General features: G+C 40.7%; 2 protein-coding genes across 9 annotated transcripts in view; both read right to left on the bottom strand.

Annotated features, from left to right (window-relative positions):
• Window positions 1-290: 290 nt before the first annotated feature.
• Window positions 291-10,188, bottom strand: VAMP3 (vesicle associated membrane protein 3). The gene is made up of 5 exons (XM_041772521.1): window positions 10,067-10,188; window positions 7,618-7,699; window positions 3,963-4,121; window positions 3,152-3,203; window positions 291-2,113 (listed from the first exon to the last, which is right to left on the bottom strand). Coding segments are annotated over exons 1-5 (315 nt in total). The 5' UTR covers window positions 10,069-10,188; the 3' UTR covers window positions 291-2,093.
• Window positions 10,189-11,728: 1,540 nt separating this feature from the next.
• The window catches only part of LOC121499484 (calmodulin-binding transcription activator 1), a 734,632-nt gene continuing 722,849 nt past the window's right edge, over window positions 11,729-23,511 (bottom strand). For all 8 annotated transcript variants that reach the window (XM_041770125.1, XM_041770126.1, XM_041770128.1 and 5 more), the window contains one exon: window positions 11,729-15,033. In XM_041770125.1, coding sequence (XP_041626059.1) covers window positions 15,001-15,033 — 33 coding nt within the window. In that variant the 3' untranslated portion in view covers window positions 11,729-15,000. The remainder of the gene's footprint in view (window positions 15,034-23,511) is intronic.

Here is a 23,511-nt window from a genome sequence, read left to right as displayed (position 1 = left end):
ATAAGTGAGAGGTCAGGGCAGCAGCAAGGAATGCCATTTTTAAAATTTTTATTTATTTATTCATGAGAGACACAGAAAGAGAGAGAGAGGCAGAGACACACACAAGTAGAGGGAGAAGCAGGCTCCATGCAGGGAGCCCAATGTGGGACTCGATCCTGGGACTCCGGGATCACGCTCTGGGCCAAAGGCAGGCGCTAAACCGCTGAGCCACCCAAGGATCCCCAGGAATGCCATTTTTAAGACTTGGACCATGTGCAGCTATCCTCCTATAATCAAGACGGCTACCAGAATTATGTTTATAAACAGTTTATTCAGTTCATTATAGTGGGCAAGTTCCCAGCTAAATGCACAGATACAAGCAAGGTACCCCTGGGTTAATGCAGGAGCCAGCGGGTTACATGGGGCTAGGCACGAGGCAAGGAGGGAGCACCAAGATTTCAGTCAGACCTGGCCAGAGCTCCTGAGTGGAGGGTGAGCTCATGGCCTGCCCCACATTGACTGCTGCTTCCTTCTCACAGCTGGGCCTCCTGCAGGGCATGTCTTCAACATTGCAGTGTTTCAGTGATGCCAGGGGAACAGATACTAAACAAAGCCCATGTCCCGGTACCCCCCAACTGTTGTTGCTTTCTAAGTCACATGCTAACATGTGAATAAGAATTTTAGAATCCTCCAGTAACAATGGGCCACAGTGGTAACACCTCTGTATTCCTCCCTCAGCATCTCCTTGCCTGTCTGCCTGCCTACCTGAATTCCCATCCTTAAGCCACCCACCCAGATGATGAAAGTCTCACACAAGTCTCTCAGATGACAAAGCTATTTCCAAAGCAGCATCTTATGCAATCTATGACATCGAAGAGTTTCTGATTAGCTATCCTCTGTGAAAAGAGTCATCCAGCCCTGACCGATGCCCAGTTGAAAGCATAATTTAGAAAACAGATTTAGAAAGTGGAATACAGATAAAAATAGAAAACAAAAATAGAAATATGGATAAAAATAGGCTATCGTCACTGGGAACTGGGCCAGTTAATGACGGGTTCAGGATGGTCTCACTCGAAGGCTGCAGAAGCTGTTGCTCACATTAATTCTCATAGACCTCCTGGAGTCCACAGTTGATAATCTGTGAACCATAGCGTAGTACTTGGGCTCTAGGTAGGAGATGCTCAGAGTCTAGCCTAAACCTTCTCTAACCCCTGGGAGAGATGCTGAGTCACAGGCAAGCTGCACCACCTACAGTATTCCACAGGCAAGGAAGGCCTGGAAGGATACAGAAGTTCACAATCTTATCATTTTAATTGTGAAGGGCACTTTAAATTCCATTTGTCACATTTCTGAATTTCTCTGTTGGGATCAGACTTAAGGACACTGTACTGGCATTCAACTTTTTGGCAAAATAGAAACTTTGGTCATAGCCATAGTTCTATAAAAATGTTTTAAAGAGCCTATTATTTCTGATTAAAATAATATTTTTTAGCAAGTGATACAAAACAGTAACAAGAAAGTAAACATCTTCATATCTCACGTAAGAGCAAAAACTCTTTATCTGCATCTTATTTTAAATACAGCGCAGAAGTCAGTAGTGCTTATAAACAGTAGAGAGTTCTCTTCTATGGAATCAGAAAAATAGCAAAATAAGGCACAATCTGTTATTGTTACAGATTTGCGTTAGGCAGTAGTGTTCTTTCTGGAAGGCACAAACTGGAAATCTGATTACCTAAGTTTAAGAATGTGGTTCTGAAGATGTCCTATGACAGGGATAGCTAACTTGGAACAAATTCCCTTAACTGGAATTAATGGCAATTAATGAGACAACATCACTTCTAGGTTAACAACACTCGGGAACTTAAGAGATCCTCATCACCAGCCACACAGCAGTCTCGGAAGGCACTGGGCTGGGTATGGGCTGGGCAGCTGCACTTCAAGTTTGGAGTGCTTACAAAAACAAAGGCACGTTTCCTAGAAATTGAACTTTACAGTAACAAACAGAAAATAATCAGTTTAGATAGAACAGTAGGCGAGCTCGAGAATATAGCAGGTTCTAAGTCAAATGTCTTGAAGAGATTTCTTGAACAGCAGGCTGGGGCCACACTGGTTGTTCATGGGGAAACATTCCACACTGAGAAGCAGGGGAGACACAAAAAAAGCAGAGAAAACAACAGTTTAGTCTCTCTCCCAGAATTAATATTGAATGTCGCAGTCTAAATGTGAAATTCCATTTGGCCAACTTCCTACTGGTGGCTTCTCTCTACATTCTGTAGAGTGCCTGAGGATACTGTTGAGAGAAGGGACGGGAAGAACTGTTTTTGCAAATGGTTCTCATGTCCCAGGCTATAGATGTCAACGTCCTGTTGCAGTATCGTATATGGTAGCAGTAGGAATAATACCAGTAATAATACTTCTGTGCATGTAACCTGTGTGCGTTATGTATTTATTTACTTATCCAGCTATTATTAATACTATATGCTGGCTGCCATCCTATGCACTTTTCATACACTGGCCAGTGGTGTCCTCATAGCAAACATATGGGAAAGATACTATTATCATCCCCACTTTACAAGTGAAGAAACTGAGGACCAGGGATGTTAACTTGCTTGCCCAAGCACATGCCTGGATGGTAGTGGCGCTATGGTGGGTAACAGGTGGTCATGCTGTTAATCAACAGACTATACTGTTTCGTGTAAAAGGAAGTATCAGATGAAAATGTACCCAGAATGAAAACAGAGAGAGGTCAGTGGAAATGAATACATTTTCCCTAACTTCAAAGGATCAATCTTTGTATTTAAAAAACCCTCGGATTTTAACGAAATAACTCTTTAAAACATTTACTGAAAAAGGGGATCCCTGGGTGGCTCAGCGGTTTCGCGCCTGCCTTTGGCCCAGGGCACGATCCTGGAGTCCCGGGATCGAGTCCCGCGTTGGGCTCCCAGCATGGAGCCTGCTTCTCGCTCTGCCTGTGTCTCTGCCTCTCTCTCTCTCTCTATGTCTATCATAAACAAATAAAAAAATACATCTTAAAAAAAAAAATTTACTGAAAAAAAAAATCTGTGTAGTAAACTAATAGTTCTGCAGGAACTTTTATTCTGAGTTTTTGTACGTGCCATTAGCTGTGAGCACACAGACGACTTGAACAATGAGTTTAGGCAGGAGAACTCACCGATGATGATGATGATGATGATGACCACGACGACAATCCCTATCACCCACATCTGTGACGAAACATAGACCATTTCACAATTCAAACACAGACATTAGCGTGCTCACTGAAGGGTATAATATTCTAGTCACTGACAGAGAAATTAAGGTACACTACAGTTGGAAATAATTCTTAAGTTTTAAACCCTAAATTGACTGTTCTCAACTAAGGCATGAAGCTATTTATCTGCTTTTGGTGGTCCCTAGAAAGGCATTTTTGTTTGTGTAAGTTCTTCACATAGGAAGGGCTACAAAGCTTGTCCTGTGTATCAGAAAGTATCACTTCTATACCAGGAAGAGGGAAGATACATTTGGACTGTGGTGTATGTATGAAATCTGTTTTGGGCTCAGCTGCTTGCCTGGCTGATCCCTGCACTTCTGTGGAGCATGCGGTTTTCAAGCACCCCCATCTTGAGACGCTGGAGCCATTCACTGAACCACATGCCAACTGACAACCAAGCCCAGCCCTCTCCAGCCAGTATGCGTTCAGGGCTTTGAGAGGGTGGAGGGCTGGAAGGGGCTTATGTCTGTGACTGATTTTGGGCATTGCTGTTCTATATGCTTCTTGAGGTCAGGAACGGATGAAGCATTCCTAGCTAAGGAGATAGGAAAAGGTATGCAGTCAGTGCTTTTGACTCCGAGTCAATCCAAATTTCCATGTGCAGCACGTCAAACTCACTTCCAAGATTCAGGGAAGTCCAACACTTGGAGCCTTGGTTGACCCTCTGAGAATACAGTTATGGTGATGTAAAAACCAGTTAAAAGAAAATTACCTTGCAATTCTTCCACCAATATTTTCTCTTCAACTTGGCAGCACTTGTTTCAAATTGGGATGCTCCTGCCTGTAGCGCGTCTGCACGATCATCTAACTCTGAGAGCTTCTGATCTCTTTCCAACACCTTATCCACATTGACTCTCATGATGTCCACCACCTGAATGAACACGATCACATCAAGTTACTCATAAAGGAAGGGAAGAACAAACAAAACCTTTAGTGAAGTAAATGGGCACATTTTCTTTCAGGCCAACACTTTATTACTTTGAGCCAAACTTTCATTTAGAAAGGATGGGGCAGGGAGTGGCTCACTCTTTCATGATAAAAACTGTCAGCAAATCAGAAAGAGAAGGGGACTTCTCTAACATGATAAAGGGCATTTATGGAAAAACCCACAGCTAACATCCATGCTCAACAGTGAAGGATGGAGCATTTCTCCCTAAGATCAAGAACAAGCAAAGATGCCCACTTTTACTAGTGCTGTTCAAAACTGTTCTGGAAATTCTGGCCAGAGCAGTTAGGCAAGAAAAATAATAAAAGACATCCAAATTGGGAAGAAATAAGTAAAATGATCTCAATTTTCAGATGATTCCATATATGGAAAATCCCCAAGAATCCACAAACTACTAGAGTCAATAAATACATTCAGTAAAGGTTTAGGGCACAAGACCAACACCCAGAAGTCAGAACAATTCCACACATGAGAAATGAAAAGGAAATTAAAAAAGAATAATTCCATATACAATAGCATCCAAAAGAATACCTGAGGGATAAATTGAACCAAGAAGGCAATAGATTTGCACACTAAAAACTACAAGACACTGCTTGTAGAAATAAATTAATTGAATAAATTTAATTGAAGAGATTAAAACCTAGCTAAATGGGAAGACATTCCATGGTCACAGATTGTTGTTAAGATTGCAAAGTGCCTCAAACCAATGTACAGATATACAGATTCAACACAATCTCTATTAAAACTCCACTGTCCTCCCCCCTCTAACATCCCCTCCTAGAAACAGAAGAGAGGATCCTTAAATTTTTATGGAATTGCAAGAGGCCTGAATAGCCAAAATAATACTGAAAAAGAAAATGTTGGAGGACTCAGACTTTTCAATTTCAAAACCTTACAACAAAGCTATAGTAACCATAGTAGTGTGATTCTAGCATAAGGACAGACATACAGACCAATGGAATAGAAATGAGAATCCAGAAATCAACCCAAACATCTATGGCCAATTGATTTTTGACAAGGCTGTTAAGATCATTCTGAGAGGAGAAGGATGGTCTCTTCAACAAATGGTGCTAGGACAACAGGACAGCTGTATATAAAAGAATGAAGCTGAACCCTAATACAACACCCTACATAAAAAAATTAACTCAACATGGATCAATGACCTAATAAGTAAAAGAGCTAAAAACTATAAAATTCTTAGCAGAAAACATAAGAGCAAATCCTTCTAACTTCAGATTTGGCCATGGATTTGACACCAAATCAAGAACAATAAAAGAAAAAATAGGGGCACCTGGGTGGCTCAGTTGAGCCTTCAGCTCAGGTCATGCATGATCTCAGGGTCCTGGGATTGAGCTCCCCTGCTCAGCAGGGACTATGCTTGTCCCCCTCTCTCTACCCTTCACCCCTGTTCCTGCTCCTGCTCTCTTTCTCTAGCTCTCTCTCTCAAATAAATAAAATCTTAAAAAAAAATAAATTGAGCTTGATAAAAATTAAAATTTTTTGGGCATCAAAAGACATTATCAAGGATATGAAAAGACAATCTACAGAATGGAAGAAAATATTTGCAAACCATTTATCTAAAAAAGGTTTAATATCCAGAATATATAAAGAACTCTTACATCCCAATAACAAAGTGAGAGACTACCCAATGAAAAGCCAGGCAATAGACTTGAACAGACATTTTTACAAAGAATGTATACAAACGATCAACGAACATATGCATAGATATTGACACCACTGGTCATTAAGGAAATATAAACCAAAACCACAATGAAATACTTCATATTTACTAACAAGGATAACTAAAGTCGGATGAAACAGAAACTAACAAGTGTTGATGAGGATGTGGAGACCTAAGAGCCCCTGGACTCTGCTGGAGGGAATGTAGACTGGAGCAGCCACTGTGGAAAAGTCTGATAGTTCCTCAAAAAGTTAAAATACAGAATTACCATATAATCCAGCACTCCTATATCTATATCTATATCTATATCTATATTTATCTATATATATCTATGTATAGATATATATATCCCAAGAGAAATAAAAACATACATCCACACAGAAATTTGTCTATGAACATTTATAGCAGCATTACTCATAATAGCTGAAACGTGGAAACTCAAAAACCCCGCAACACATGAATGGAAAAATAAATTATGTACACACACACCATGGAACACCATTCAGCCATAAAAAGGAAGGAGGTAGTGACAGGTGCTACCACACCGATGAACACTGGAAACATGCTGAGTGAAAGAAGCCAAACACAAAAGTCCACATACTGTATGATCGCCTGTATATGATACATTCAGAACAGGCAAATCCATAGAAACAGAAAGCTGATTACAGGTTACCAGGAATGGGAGAAAAGGGGAATGGGAAGTGACGACTATATGTGTACAGGGTGTTCTTCGTGGGTGATGCAAAAGCAGTGAAACTAGACAGAGGTAATGATTGCACAACATTATAAATACACCGAATATCACTGAACTGTGCAAGTTAAAATGGCTAATTGTATGCTATGTAAATTTTACCTCAATTGAAACAAAACAAAACCTCTCCTTAAAATTCCTTTGGTTAAGAAAAAGGACCCAATTTGATTTTGTAAGTAAACAAAAGTTTCATCCCCGATGGAATCAGAATGGGTTTCTTACCATGGAAATGTAAAAATTTTCAGAATTCAGTTCATAAACAAAACCATAAGACCAAAACATTACCAAATGATTTAATAATGCAGTCTAACCTAAACTTAACTCTGCTTTTTAAAGCAGCTAAATCCAGAAAGATCAACATGTCTTTGTTGGACATTGGTAGCTCTTCGGGCTATAGAAACACTAATCTGAATTTCTCACAGTCTTCCATTGTGGGTCTGCATATACAGAGCTGAACAAAAGATGCTGTGAGGGTCCTCTATTTCAAGAATTCCACAAGTATAGATTTGTTGGGCTAGACCAGTTTGCCAGCATCTGCCTTCTCTACATGAATGGGCGAAAGTTGGAACTGAGTTCTAGAGGCTTGCTCAAGCCTGGTAACCCGTACAACAGGCTACACTGTAAGAAGCATTTTGATGAAAAATCTGGTTGGAGGGACTGGTCTTGGCTTGAACAAACTTTAGATCTAATCCTTAAAACTCTATTACCCTATTTTATAAACTAGTTCTTTTTTTCTTTCCAATTTTTTTAAATTGTGGCAAAATATATTTTATAAAGTGATCCTTGGAAGAATATTCTCGGGAGGAGTGTTTGCGGTTTAGATACGTGATTTGGGTACTGACTTCTCAGAAGCTTAGCTCATTTGTTATGAAACAGCCAAAATTTCCTTTTCAGTCATGCTTTCAAGATACTTTTTCTAAAAAGATTTATTTCCAGAGTGTTCCCATGTTGGTTTAAAATTCACTATTTTCAACATTTTAGAGCAATACCTCATCTACTTGATTTTGTGTCTGCTGAAGTCTCCGGTTGCTGCCAGAGGCAGCACTTGACCCTGGGGTTGCACCTGCAGACCTGAAACGGGTAAAGGCACAAGCATGAGTAAACTATGATTCCAGATACATTTTTTATAAGTATGAAGACATTATCCCAAGACTTCAGTGTTTAAAGGTTCAGAACTTAAGCAGAAAAAGAAACCCTTCCTACAGTAAGGAACAAAGGTTCTAATGACATTTCTTCTAATTCCTCTGTGATTTCCAGGATTCATCATATGTTAAAAGTGAGCAGGGTCTCAAGTGAAGGTTTAATATCACTTTCTATCACTGAGGCAACTGATCTTAAGACCAGGGATCCTAAGATAGAGAAACTCTACCTTCCAGTTTTTTATTTAAATGCACACATCTACTTAAATGCACTCAGTACTCTCCTGAACTCTCATTGTGGCGAGAACTGTTTTCATGGTTATGAACAATTACAGAATGCCACTTTTCCAGTTTGGAGAAATATATTCATTTATATAAACAGGGTCAGGAACATCAAGAGGCAAGGAGGAGGGGGTGGTGTGAGTGGGAAAGGTGAGATGAAGCAGTGCTTCCTCTCTTAAAAGGTACTTCTCTTTTCAAATCCTCAGCTGAAGGCCTATTTCTCTCCAGCCAGATCTTTCTTGACCACTGTGGCTTTGAAGTCCTTATCGCTTCCGTTACTTGGCTGGCCATGCTTTCATTTTTCACACACACATACACACACAGCTGACCCTTGAACAAGGTGGGGTGTTTGGGGTGCAGACGCCGACGCCGACCCCTCCCCCTCCCCATGGTTGAATATCTGCATATAACTTTTGACTCCTCCCAAAATTTAACTACTAATAGCCTACTGCTGACCAAAGGCCTTACCAATAACATAAACAGTTGATTAAGAAGTATTTTGTATATTATATGTATTATACACTGTGTTCTTACAGTAAAGTAAGCTAGAGGAGAAAATGTTAAGAAAATCGTAAGACACGGGGCAGGCAGGGTGGCTCAGCAGTTTAGCGCCGCCTTCAGCCCAGGGCTGATCCTGGAGACCCGGGATCCAGTCCTGCGTCGGGCTCCCTGCATGGAGCCTACTTCTCCCTCTGCCTGTGTCTCTCATGAATAAATAAATAAAATCTTTAAAAAAAAAAAAAAAGGAAATAGTAAGACAGAGAAAATACATTTACATTACTGTATTGTATTTATTGGAAAAAAACCCAGCTGTAAGTGGACCTGCACAGTTCAAACCCATATTGTTCAAGGGTCATCTGTAATGTCTTGCCCTCCCTGATAGATCACAGACTCCTGTGTCTTACAGGTCTCTTCCCTGTACCCAAGACAGCACCTAGCCTGGGCCTTGATTACAACAGCTACTGATGCACCCACTGATTCAAGTTATTTTATACCTACTACCTGTCAAAGACCAGGGATGCAGCAGATCCCATGCCTGCCCTTACACTTTATTTTTATTCTCTGATAGGTAACAGCGAAGAACCATGCAATGGCACATTTTCTCATTTAGCATTTTTCTCATTTAGTCCTTCCAACTCTTCGAGGGTGTGTGTGTGTGTGTGTACTACTATTAACCCCATTTTCTGGAAGCAAAAGTGGGATTTAGAAAGTCAACAGTGCTGGTTGCAGTGGAACCTTAGACCAGGTCTCATATAATTCCACCGATCTAGACCTTAATTAACCATTGTGATTTACTGGCACGGCAGCCGCCGCAGGTACACTCCGGAGAGGCGACCCTAGTCCCCGGAGGGATCCCGGGGAAAGTACCCACGCCTTCCTCCTCTGCAGACGAGCAAGAACAGTGTGGAGGGGGCTAGAGGGTCCTCGTGACTCTTGAAAGTTTCCTCTGAATGTTACTGCGGGAAAACTTGGGGTTTTAAGCGGCCTCTGCTTAAAGAGGGAAGATCCACGGCTCTGCTCCGGAGTCCACTCTGAGCACTGGAGCCCGTATGCACAGGGCCGAGGTTCTTTCCCTCGCAACTTCCGGAGCCCAGCCCAGCCCAGTCCCAGGCGGCGGACAGGCGCTCCCAGGTCTAGGGCAGTGGCCACCGCTCCTCTCGGGGACCCTGGGCCGGGGTTAGGGAAAGGGGAGAAGGGGTGGGGTCGGGGTCGGGGTGGGGCGTCTCCGAGCTCCGGGAAGCCCTGGGGCTCCCCGCCGCCGCCGCCGCCGCTTCCGCGACAGCCCCACGGCCGCAGGGTTGCGGGCTGCGGGGTGCGGGGTGCGCGGCGGGGCTGGGTCGGCCCGCCTGCAGCCCGCACGCCCCCGGGGCCGCCGCCCACCCCTGGGCCTCGGGAGCCGCTGCGCAGGCCCGCGTCCGAGCGGCTGCCGGCGGGAGCCGAGCCGGGGAAGGGTCCCAGCCGCGGGCCGCCGCCCCCTGGGGTCCGAGGCCGCCCCGCGTCTCGCCGCGTCACTCACATTTTGGCGGCGGCGGGCGACGGTCAGCCGAGCGGCGCAGCGGGACCGAAGGCCGGGAGCTGGGCGGGGCGGCGGCGCGGGGCCGATGACGTCGCCGGGCGCGGCCGCGGAGGGGCGCGCCGGAAGGGGGCGTGGCCTCTCGGGGGCGTGGTCACCGAGAGGGCGGGGCTGTGCCTCGGGCTCGGTGGTGCCGGGCGCGCTCTGCCCGCTGCTGCCTTTGCAACTCTGGGGGACGCGGCGCGTTAGGCCCTGTGCGGGGAGAGTGCAGGGAAAAGAGGGCGGGGGCTGGTAGTTTGTCCTGGGCCCGGAGGCCATTCCCCTGGCCGTGACAGTCCTGGGGACAGACTACTGCTTGCTGCCGGCCGTCCCGCCTGAACCGAGTGGTCCTGGGGACGCCGCGCTCCCCCCGCCCCCGGGAAACTTGTCGAGATAGGAAGGCCCTTTGGGTATTTATCGCGGGCGTTATGGGGTTAGACACCCTCGCCTCGTGTGCTCGGTTGTCGTGCACACTGTATGAGGATCTGGGGACGGGAGCCTGCACGGGAGGAGCTGTGTTTACGCTTTTTTTTTTTTTAAGATTTTATTTATTCATGAGAGACACAGGCAGAGGGAGAAGCAGGCTCCATGCAGGGAGCCCGACGTGGGACTCGATCCAGGGACTCCAGGATCACGCCCTGGGCCCCCCAGGGCTTCCCTACTCTCTACCTTTCTGTATTCCCGGGCCCCGCGCAGAGCAGGTCCTCAGCTTCTGGTGGGGGCCGTAGGCGGGGGCCCAAACCCGAATGCAGCGAGGTTCTTTGCAACGTACTGAAAGTTGTTCCTGGAAGTATTCCTAACGTAGAGGGCGCCTACCTTAAACTCCCAGAATACTGCCAGGTCAACCGGCAGATGAGATGAGAAATGAAAAAAAAAAAAAAAAAAAGACAAACAAAAACCAAAAACTTAAATACTGAACTGTCTTTTCCGACTGTCAATGTAATAATTTGAAAAGGGGAATGTCGGTGTGTATTAGAATAAATAAGAGTGTCACCGAGGAGGTGGGATTTGAGTTGGGTAAGTAGATAAGAAGAGAACTTTCCAGGCAAGGGATGAACAAACATGAACAAAGGCAACAGTGGAAATGGGCATGGTTTGCAACCGCCCAACCAGAAGGGGCAGGCTGGGGCACAGGTGAAAATAAGAGTAAGGAGTGAGGATAGACAAGAAAGGAAACTATCATTTAAATGCAACGGGCTCTGGAAGCCACAGGGCAGGGAGCTGGGGGAGACCCTACAGGGGATTTGGCAGTAGCACTCCCAGCCGCTACCAGGGAGAAAGGGTGATGCTCTGCAGTGGAAGGAAAGCAGATAATGACAGAATTCTCAGAAAAGAAGATGGATCTTAATAGAGAACAGCAGGGGTTTTTAGCGGCAGTGGTGAATTCAGATTGCTGTCTTTACGTTGAGAGGTGCCTGAGAAGACAGTTAAAAAGCAAGTGTTCTAGGGGACAGTGGCTTCCTAAGAAGTTTTTCTTTCAGGGACATGTCTGAAACTCTGTAACAGTCAATGCCAAGACATTGTCTCTGGATCTAAGGAAATACGTGAAATCATTTCCTAAGGGTTTGAAATCTGGTCACCCTGGATTTCAGTGTCAGGTCAAGTTAAAGCAAAGCACACACAAAGTATGGGGAAATTTTCTTCATTTTTAATTTACAGCAGAAAGAATATAAAGCATTCAGAAAACATTTTCCATATTTTAAGGGCAATTCAAAACATTTTGCATGGTTTCCAGCAGCTGAGTTCTTCAACAGATCCATTGATTCAATGATGCTTTACATGCACAATTACAAAAATAAAACTTACAAAAAAGAAGACATCTAGACTAGTTTTACATGCAAGTCTCAGGGACCCCCCATTGGGCGCCAACTACTGTGTGGAACTGCCATAAGCGACCGTGCAGCCAGAGAGGGGTTCGAGTTATTGTCTTTATTTCGTTCACACAGTACAGCTGATTTCAAATGGGTAACAAGAATAGCAATTAAATCTTCAGGAGACAGAATAAGATTAGCTATTAATTTTATAATGAAATCCTACTCCTGGCACTTGGGAATTCAGATTATCCAAGAAAGCTGCGCTTACCTATCATCTTATATTCAAAATTAAGATTCACAACCAAGAAAAAGCGGTCAGAAATGCTTCATTTCAGTGGAAGTGCATTTGTACCTCACCTAGGATTCACAGTTGTACTGGTAGGCTACACCGGTAGGTTTTGAACCTACTTTCTATCCCCTCCATTAAGAACCCTCCTAATTCTACATGAGTCTTTATCTTCCAGAAGTTTCTAACTTACTCAGCTAATAATGTAGCATGGGAGACATTAAAAAAAATAAATGAAGAAATAAATGTGAGGGTTAAAGCAAATCCACTGAGGTCATTACTCTTGTCAAAAGATCAGTTATTTGTACCATAATAAATGGAATAAACATGTCTAAATTCGGTACTAATGTGGGATATTCTGAAAGAGCTGGCTTTCACCTTCCTATTCCCATTTACGAATACAGTTGGGTGTTTGTAAATTACTCAATGTCCTCCTATAGGTCAAATTGTGTAAAATAATAGGTATTTGAGGGGAGTGCAACAGCTGCAACATAACCCACACATTTAAAAACAAAATCGAGCCAGGTCAGTTTACAAATGTACAGGTGGCTACTAGTTGTGGGGCTGTCACTGTTGTCAAAGCTGATCACAAGCGGTAAGACATATACTGTACAGTAATCCAAGGTTGGCAGTGAAAGGAAGTAATTAAAAAACAAGTACAATTATAGAAAAGGCACCAAAAGCACTGACCCCAGTTTTTACCACAATCTTTTTGTATCTACCTTCCTTCTAAAGACACCAGTTTAAAAGCTTATTTGTGAATATTTTTAGGCTTCACAACAAGCCTTGAGTTTTAACTTACAGTTGGCAGCCAGAACCAAGAAAAAAAACTCTTATCTCAGCTTTACACCAACTGATCCTGAAACTTAACCTGGGAATTTTAAACTGGCATCAGCAAATGCGAGCTTTATTCTCTCAATTTAACGTTAGTAGTTTAATTTTTAAAAGCATCAGATTTCTTTGGCTCCTCATTATATGGAAAGAGTAATAGACCATGACAACCCTACGAGACCAGTTTGCATCTTTTAAATTTTTAGTTATTTTTTGTGCATTTTTTGTTACATTTTCTGATTTCCAGCAGGAGATATGAAAACGTCAGACGTTTTCCTACTTTTCACACTATTTCTTTTGTCAGATTTTGATCGTTCTAAGTGTTCTTTTGTTGGAGTGAGTGGATGGTGTTAAGCTATATACGGATTCATCTTATGATTATCTGTTTAGCAAAAGTAACTTAATTTTTTAAGCAATATTAGCATTCACATTACTTGGCACCATTGGCAAAAAAATTTTAAATTAAAGAAAATAAACTCCTGGTAGCCAAAATTAAATGTAAACATATCCTTTTTTTAAGTAATGTTACTCTGCCTTTTATCCTAAGTCTAAATACAGTAGCTCTTTTTTTTGTTTTTTGTTTTTTTGCAGTTTAGTCATGCTTTAGCAAAATGTTCTTCTAAAGAACATTTAAAATAAAGTACTCTTATAGTGAAATAAAGTTTTTTTGTTTCATTTTACAGACCATAGCCACTAATGCTTTGCTTTTGTTCATTTCTTTTTTCTTGATTTCATGCACATATCTCTTTGTTTTAATATATACAATATATACAAACAATACATCCACATTTTTCTCGCTCGTTCAGACAAAACTATACAAATAATTTTATCTTGCCATGTTATTGACCTTTGTGAATAAAATATTTAGCAATTAATATAATCCCTTTCAAATATTTTCTCACTTTCCGTTTCTACCTTCTATATATACACAGAAACTGCTCTGTTTGGATGAGATTATAGCCAAAAATATGGAATTTACTGGCCAGAACGCAGCACCACACTGATCTTTTAGGTGGCAAATGTCCAGGCAAGGTTTATGATTCCTTAGAATGACTACAGTTTCCAAGGTTACTAAAAAAAGCTCCATGCTGTACCAATTCTCTAAGTAAATCTCATTGCACATGAAAGTAAGGCCCAAAAATTAAAGTGCTGAGCATGACAAAAGGGACAAGATGATCGCTATATTCGCAGGTTCTTGGGAGGTGGTGGGGACAAGAAAATAAATTTAAGGTCCGTAAGCTGTTTCTCATTAGTTCCCATGCATTACCCGTTTACCACGCACCCGCCCCTCTGCAAATTTCCACAAGACATTAAAAACCTGCAGATTTTAAAAGTTGCATTAAGTGTGCTGTAGAGATTAAAACAAACACAAATTAAAATAAAATAAGATCAGTGAAGGAAATGAGAACACACGGACCCAATAAAGATTTGTATGATCTACGCCCTCCACTGAGAATCAATCCCAAAGATTCAGCTTCTTGGAAGTAACTGACAGGTGCAGGAGCAGCATTCTTTTTGTTGTTGTTGTTGTTGCTAGTGCATCCCCACCTTTGCTTGTCTATATTTTTGGTATAAATATTTGTACAGTTCCACACGATGTTTGAATACAGCCCTATATGAGAAGGAAACCGGCTTCTTCCTAAGAAGAGGAAGCCTCTTTCAATGCCTCGTGGTGTCTTGTTTTCCCATGATCCAACAGAAGATTGAGTTCCAAGATGTCTTGCTGATCAAATTAAAAGTTGTCCATGAAAGTGCAAATGCAAATGACCAACACATTCCTGTTAAAATCCTGCAGCTGATCTCCCCAAAACTGCAGAGGGATTGTGTGTGTGCGTGTGTGCGTGCGTGTGTGTGCATGTGTGTGCGTGTGTGTGTGTGTGTGTGTCGTTGCATGTCTCTGCTAAAAACAGAAATGAAAACAGTCTGCAAAGCAATGTCACATTGCTTAGGGATGCTGCTGTATGTCTTCAAGTTCCTTGGCCTTTCTCAACTCTTTCACTCTGGAAGAGAAACAGAACAGAACACCAGGTGATAGCTATGTAGTGAAACCGTGGCCAGATGCGGCAAGGGCATTACCATTCCCTCTGAAGTGAAAAACCAAGACAAATAAATACCCTTTGGAAGATTGATGGCAAAAGAAACTCCTGCTAAATTGCTCAGGGAAATATCCTGAGAGGAAAACATGACCCTTCCTGAAACTCTGCTCTGTACTGAGTGCTCTAAACACAAAGCAAAACCGAAGTCTACTACATTTAAGGCACGTGTGACAGTAACGTGATCATCTTAGAGTTAACTTCACCTAACTTTCCTCTTAGCCTGTTGGGACCACCATTAATGCCCGGCAATCCCACAGGAGGCAAGTTAGGGAAACTGCACACAGACTTACTTCACTTATGACACACCCAGTGATTGATCTGCTTTGTTCACAGACTCAAGACTGCAGGTATCTCGAAGCTGATCAAACGCCTGCACAGCTCTACTACTGTGCTCACGTCTTGTGGGGGTCTGATTTTCATTATTCCTTACCTTCCTCCCATTCCACTTTGTAACTTTACAAGATGTTCAGGCCACTTCCCCCAGTGCTCCCAGACGGACAGCAACAGGGTGCATACCAATAGGGTACTTTTCTCTATTTATCAAACATATTGTAGTTAACAGATTTAAATGAAATTGTTATCAACAGAGTCAGCAAATTATGTGTTAATTATCACTTCCAGTCTATACTTTCCAATACAAAAATTTGCCTTGGGTTTTGAATTATGGCTATCTGATGAAGATGGGTTGCCAGGGAAGAGGTTGTGAGCTAGAAGCCTATTTCCTTTTATTGACAAATAGTTAAAATTTTGCCTTCATTAGCAAAATGATCAAATGCAAGTGTGACTTCAGGGTCTAAGTCCCGAAGGCTGTATGTGTGGTACATGGCATAGGCGGTGTGCAGCTCAGGGTACCATATAATAACATTTATTTCCCAAAATGCGTGTGGGAGTACGAGTTTAGCCAAACAGAAGGGCAGTTTCTCAGGACCCGTACACTCTACACCTCAACAGCACAGAAAAAAAGTCTGATCTGTTTTTCTCATGTGGGCCTATACAGAGGTCAGTAATTCCCAAATAGAGTTTTCTGATTTCTAAGGATAAGGTTTCTGCTGTTATCTTAAGTGATACCAATTTAAATTCTATTTTAAAGTAAATGCTAGTTTACTTTCTAAATAGATTCTCGTTAAAACCCAGGGGGAAGAAAACATTTTGAAAAGCATCAGGAAGTTATCGTTATATTACATAGGCTGGGATTCAATGGCCTGGCACATATGCTATTAAGACAATTTAAGAAAACAATATATTTACCACCTCTCCAAGCAGAATCATTTCTGAGTATTCTACAAAGTTGATACAATCTCTTCAAAGAGAAGTTGCTCTCTTTCAGAAAAAAAGCTTTATTATTTTATCATCATTAATACTGAAAAGAATGATCATGTTTGAAAACTTGCTTATTTGCCTGATTTATTTACTAAATACACCAGGTCCAGCTTGATCAACAGTGTATCTTCAAAACTGTTAAATCCTCCTTTCTTAAGACAGGTGCACTCAGAACACATTGCTCTGTTCATAACTGGATCCAGGTATTAAGGTATTATTTAATTTTAAATTTTATAATTAAATGTACCATGGGTTATTAAGTTTTAGGGTAATTTGGATCATATTACAGTACAGAATTGTGCATCGTTATAGGTCCCTAATTTTGGACATGCATACTTGATAAATAAATGGCTTTTTAAAAATTGAAACATGCTATATTGTGTGTTCAATTTTTAAACATGCAATATCTATACTAACAGCCCTTTGGCTGGAAAAATGCAAGGCATGCACTGATGCCACCTTTACTTCTGGGCATGCAAAATATCTGTACTTGTGCAGACCTAGTGGCTGAATCACCGCAAAATGTGCATGCTACTTCAAATTCGACATTTTATCTCTGCACTAGTACAGAACTCATTCACAAATATGCAACAGTGACTCCATCACTGATGAGATTTCTAGAATTTGAAGAATTCTCAACTCAAAATCTGACAGTGTAAACACAGATATCCATCTACAGTTTTTCTAGAGTGAAGAGGAATGCTTTAAAAATATTAAGTTCATCATTGAGATGAAAGAAAAAGGAGAGTGAATTATAAACCAGAAATGTTTTACACAGTCTCATACCAAAGAAGCTGTAATCAGCTGGTCATAGTGGATAAACCATAAATAGTTTTTCTTTTAGTTAAAATGGTCACATTTGTTTTTGCAGGTTTTTTTGTTTGTTTTTAACAATTTCTTTTGAAACTAATTAAAAAGTCAACTAAGTTTTCATGAGATTTCAAAGTCACCATGTAAATAAATACTCTGCTATGAACTAGTGGAAGCCTTGCAAGACTCCAGGTTAAGGAGAGATGCATGTCCATGCACAGAGAGGACTGTGATTGTCTATGCTGGAAAAAGGAGATGCCCTGATCTCAGAATCGTTTTCTAGGCTTTCATCACTCCGGATCTATGGTGGAGAACTTAGTTTTTACAGTATGTTAGGATGATAAACAATACCCGAGTGGCTTTGATGGCATAGGCTTTTTTTTTTTTTTTTTTTTTTTTTTTAAACAGAAAGATGTTCAAGGAGAAATTAGGGAAGAGGAAGAGAAGGCTTCTGTTCCAACAGCTGTACAGGCTACTTAGTATTCATTACCTTGTTCAGTCCTCCCAACAGATCCCCATTCTCTCCAATTTGTAAATGCAGAACCTGAGATTTATAGCAGTGAAGCAACCTGCCCCAAATAATACAGTTAACAAGTGGCAGAGTGGGAATTTAAATGAGCCCAGGCCTGACTTTACCTCTCCACCCTGCTGCCTCAAATATACCTCAGGATAACAAAACAATGGGGGGAAAAACCCGTTACTGTACTGGTTTTTCCAAAGGTATCTGGAAAATCTCCATGGCATGAGAGAAGTCCATTGTTGAAAACTGGTAACAATTAACATCTATGTTCCTAACGACTACATTTCCTCAACTCTGAGATGCTGCCTCTTAGGACACCTCATGTTGATTTACTATGGTGTTTGGGAGAACAAAAATTCCTCCACATAAAATGTACTTATCAATTTATAAAACGAATCTAAGACCTGAAGATAGTGGGAATAAGAATCAAGGAAATGGAAGATTTTTATCCTCTTCCAATTTCCAATTGGCTGACTACATGGATGTCAATTTAACTCTCAAAGTTTAGATGAAATTGAGAGACTTTTACAATCTGCCCTACTGAAGTCATAAATGGAGTTCTAAGTTCCTTGAGGGCAGATTATTAGGAAAGGCTAGAGGTACCTAATTTTTTATTTTGTTTTCTTTTAAGTCAAATGTCAACTGGACAAAAAGTAATGTTTGAATGTTATATTGTCTCTAAAGAAATACAAAATGATGAACTATATCACCAAAGCAATTTGGAGTATTTGCTACTAGAATTTGTATTAGCAAATCCTAAAAAACAGATGTTTCAAGTAGTTACAGAAGTTTGTTATTCCCTTGTCTCAGCCCGGACATGAATAACCACTAAAAGGCACATGTTAACTAAACATACATCTCTCATGAGAAGTATCACAAAAGCTTAGCTGTTATTACCTATAGGTTTTTCTCCTTGTTTATTTGTATTTCCAAAATGTGCTACAAGGAGTATGCTTCTTTTGTAAAAACTATTCCTGCCTGTCATTCTCCAGAAAAAAAAAAAGAGTTTGTTTTTCTATCCATCTGTTACTACTACTATGTCTCACAAATGATGCATTCACATAACACACAAAACTAACTGAAAAATTCGGTGGAGAGAAAACAATCAATTTTATAGTCCAAAACCAACATCAACTCACTGGTGTAGATATTACCTGCACTGTAGGCCTATTTTTTCAGTATACAAATTTGGTAAATATAGGCCAGCATTTTTGAAGTTGGACTTACACTTGAAAATCTGTCATTGTATTTCTAGAGCTTAGAAAATCTGTCACTGTATTTCTAGAGCTTAGAATACAGATGTTCCATAACTTTTGTTGTGTGGTATGTGCTATCCACATGCAGCTAATGGTTGCTGAGGTTTCAGTCCTCTAAAGGAGTTATACCTGTGAGTTTCATTTAGGGCCAAGAAAAAAACCTTACCTAAGAATAACCTGGCCATCGAAAAACAAACCCCATTGTTATTACGCTTGTGTCTGACTTTCACCACACAGAAGACGGGCAAAGCAGTCTTCCATGGGACTGTACAGATAATTAATCTGAGACAGAAACTAAAGCTTCTGCAGCTACAAGGTTCTCACTACTGTAAAGAGAGCTGCAAGGAGCACATCTCTGAGCCTCATGGGTAATCAGGGTGGCAAGACTTTGACCTGTGACCATTCAACTATTAAAATTGAAAACAACCCCAAGATTTGCCCAGGCATTCTAGGCTGAATAATTGCCACTTTGGGATACTACTGCAGTCTCAACAATAACAACGAAACCCAAAAAAACTAAACAAAACAAAAAAACCAACCCCCCAAAAATAAAAAAACCAAAACCAAACCAAACCAAACCAAAACAAACAAAAAAAACGAATGTTGCATTCTAATGTACTGAAGTGATGTAGTAAGCAACAGCACTGAAAGCCAGCAAAAGCCCACAGGGTTTATTTCCGTCAGACGTCCAATGATAATTCATGAATAAATGAAGTAGGCCTGCTTCTGAAACTTGTAGCAAACAATGGCTCCATGGGTAAAGCATAAGGCAAAGCTGCTTCATTACATCTACTCAGTAATGCTCAGCCAGAGAAATGTTTCATGAGTCAGTGGATTTCAGCAGGTATATTCTTGCAATGCTGGACGTCAAAAATATACAGGGCAGCCAGATGTGGCTTTCTGATTAGTTACCTGTTGCTCTGAGAGCTGCAATAGCTCGTGGGGAATTTAGGAAAACAGAGGTCTTGCCATTTTCCAGAAATCTCATTTGGATTGCAAAACAAAAAAGACAGAGAGGCCCAATAAGAATGACACAGAGCATGTTGTCTGCAATTTAACACACACCACTGTGTTCCAAAAATATTCATTTCCTAAAAGAGGCAAGTAAGACAAAATTACTCTGGATATTTGAATTACATCCATGATGACACATCCCACACATTCATTTCCTACTCCTCACCAAATACATTGGACCACTTGGGAACTACACCTCATGTCAAATTTAACAAAGGAAGCGTGAGGTCATGGTCGTTGACCTTGAGCACTACTTCTCTCCATTATACAGCAGACTTCCGGGCACTCGTGAGAGAACTATCCCTTGGATTAAAGTATATACAACAAAGCAAAAAGTGTAAGTGTAACCTGCAGAACTTGATAATGACCCACTGAAGAGATTTCACAGGACTGCTCTCAAGAGTCAGTGCTGAAATCACTACTTACCCAGATAACTGGAACCATCTGGCAAAGTTAAGTGTTTGGAAACCCAGTTGTTAACTATAGAGAAAATTGGTTGCTTAAATATTTGTGACTGGAAAGTGTTACCTCTTCTTCCTTGAATTAGGGTTCTTTTATGCCAGTAGGATAGCTTTGCTACCTTTACGGAACGTGGGTACTGGGTCCGCAACTTACAAAAACAGGTTACTGGAAAAACAGAATTCTCACTGTGTATGATAGTGACTGTTCTAAATGCCCTCTCACAGAAATATTACCCCAGGGAAAAAAATGAATTTGTCTAGGAATTGCTTTTCAGAGAGTGGTCTCTCTCATCTATGAGAATACTTCCTCATACCCACAAAAAAAAAAAAAAAGTATCTTGAAGAGAAGAGCTGAAAACCATTTTTTACTAGAAAAAGCATCACTGCCCTGCTGAATCTCAGTACTTGGAAGATGAGTCTGTCACATAATTCAGGTATTTATTTTTTGACATATGAGATATCTTGGTTTTCCACTAGGACATTAATACCCTGTTCAATAAACTCCAAACCCAGCTGGAAAGTAGTGTTTGCAGCAATGTGCACCTCACTAAAACATGGTAGTTAACTCCCATGTTTCCAATCTTAGAAATCCTCCACTTTTTTGAAAGTAGTATAACACCTAAATTAACTGAAATAATAATTAAGACTGTTGATTTAAATATCTCTTCTGTGCATAACAGAAGTTTTCTCTTAAATGGACAGTTATTGTGTCCAAGACAAAACAAATACCTCCAAGAGTTATCGAGAATTTGGAAACTCCATTTTAAGTGGGTAAAGTAAGGGCTTAGCCCAGATGAAAGGCTGTGTGAAAATAAGCTGATGTGGTGAAGGGTATTTGGGGCTTTTTCTTAGCCTTCCCCAAGTGAAGACTAAAAATTGGAAGATATGATGGCATTTTCAGATTGCTATTTTCCTGGAATTACCCTATTGTGCCTTAATTCTGATGACTGACATCACCTGCTTTTCTAGATAGCCTTCTGCTCCACCCATCTGGGAGGTGGGGTTCAATAGTGGCTGACAAACGCTGTGCCGCAAAATTTAATTCCTTCAGTTTTTGAGTATTTTTTAATGTATCAACCTTACACGTCTTAAATATGGTATACTTCATACATTAATAAAACCAGCATATTAACTCCTTTGACATAAGTTCCAGGAAAAAGAACTCTCCTCACAGAACGCTCTGCCTCCCTACAGTCATTTCAACTTGGGGACTGTTGGAGGAAGTGCCACTGTGAACTCTCTGAGGGAAGAGGGGAAGCAAGAGCTTCCTGGTAATTAGGGTCACAGATAATGCATAATACAGGGAGAGAAAGAGAACCACTCTAGAATGAACCTGAACTATTCAGCTCCTATCTCTCGAACTCCCTGAAGACTGTCCGCACAGGGGTGCCAGGGAATTCCAACTTTCCATGCCTGAATACGAGTTTGAGGAGCTTGAGATACAATGCGGCAGGTGCTAAAGAAGTTAAGGTAGGGACTCTAGTGTTGAAGATCACCTTTGGAAAATGTACTCTGAAAACGATAATTGACATTTCAGAAGCTAACAAGTTTCAAAAGTGCATAAACAACCACTTTTACTAAATGTTGGTTCCTTGCAACAATTGTATTAATTGCACATCACATGCAAGATATTACAACTTTTAGGTAAATTAAACCCTAGGGCATGCATCTGTTCTTTGGGAGGGGTTTGTTTTTTCACGTGAAAAGAAATATTATCTATGTATGCAGAGAGTGAGAAGGAACAGAAAGAGAAAAAAATGGAGATTTTTGTCCACTTTTTCTTTTATGTTTCAAACACAGACATCTCTGAGCCAGTTCTACCACATGGGTCAATTGTAAAAAAAAATGCCTAGTTTTCAAAAGGATTAACTAGTTAAATTTACAGACTGATGTATCGACTTTATTTTTTTTTTTTTAATGTTTTCTTTCAGTGACTAGCCATGGTTTTAACCAGGTGAGACTTTGAGTCTTTAACAGGGATAGGGTCTTGTGTTAGGAAGAATTTATAAAAACTCAATTCTCCTATCATCATCAGTCAGCAAACTATAGTCCATGAGCCAAATCCAGCCCAACAAATATCTGTGTAAATAAAGTTTTACTGAACACTAGCCATAACCATTCATGTACATATTATCTACGGGTGCTTCCATGCTCCAATGGCAGAGCTGAATAGCTGTGCCAGTGACTGTACAGCCCACAGAGCCTAAGATATTTACTATTTTACTAAAGTCTCTTAAGAAAAAGTTAGCTGATCTTTGACTTGAAAAATAATGAGTAAAATACCAGCATCAACATAAATGTACTTGGATGAAAACTATTAGCTCCAGAAACACTTGAAGTTTTAGATTTTTTTTGAATTATAATGTCTTCTCAGAAATCTTACAAATGACTCAAATATTACTGTAGTGTTACAAAGGGAGGGCGCTGAATGTAGCTGAGTTGGTAGTTAACTCCCATGTTATTTTTTTAAGTATATCTTCTCTTAAGTCTATTGGACAAAAGTTGTCAAATTAATCTATATTCAAATCTGATTTTGGTGAATTATATTCCTGGCTTTAAAAAAAATTTCCAGACACTACATTCTTTACTGTAACTGCAGGCATGTGATAGTCACATCTGGCAGAGACTTCTGCCCCTTGGGTATTCCTACAAATCAGTGTCATGTTCTAAAATCGCTAGGACATTGACAGTGTCTACTGGATACTTCTCCATTAACATTTCTTTAAAATATAAATTCTACTGGAACATCCAATCTTCACTGCAATACAGAATATACAGATTCAAGACATTTTACACCATGTTATCTTTATTCAGCATTGCCATTAAATTCTGGAGGCCAGTCAGGTCTGCTTGCTCTGTTATAATGAATGTTCTGCATTGCTTCTGAAAGGGCAGCTTCATGTGCTGACTTACCTCATGGCACCAGGGAAAGGGAGATTTAGAAAATGAAATTAGAGGAACAAGGTAACGGGGACATAGTAACTCTAAATAAGAAATTTAT

The sequence above is a fragment of the Vulpes lagopus genome, chromosome 10, assembly GCF_018345385.1.
Source record: "Vulpes lagopus strain Blue_001 chromosome 10, ASM1834538v1, whole genome shotgun sequence".
Classification (NCBI taxonomy): Eukaryota; Metazoa; Chordata; class Mammalia; order Carnivora; family Canidae; genus Vulpes; species Vulpes lagopus.
The sequence above is the reverse complement of the archived record's forward strand: the minus strand, read 5'-3'. Positions and strand labels throughout refer to the sequence as shown.

What these genes read in the sequence shown, in the direction of transcription:
- VAMP3 (XM_041772521.1), bottom strand. An exon ending in CACAAAATCAAGTAGATGAG is followed by an intron (nt 4,122 to 7,617) that starts GTATTGCTCTAA and finishes GTGTTCATTCAG; the next exon opens with GTGGTGGACATCATGAGAGT. An exon ending in ATTGGTGGAAGAATTGCAAG is followed by an intron (nt 3,204 to 3,962) that starts GTAATTTTCTTT and finishes GTTTCGTCACAG; the next exon opens with ATGTGGGTGATAGGGATTGT.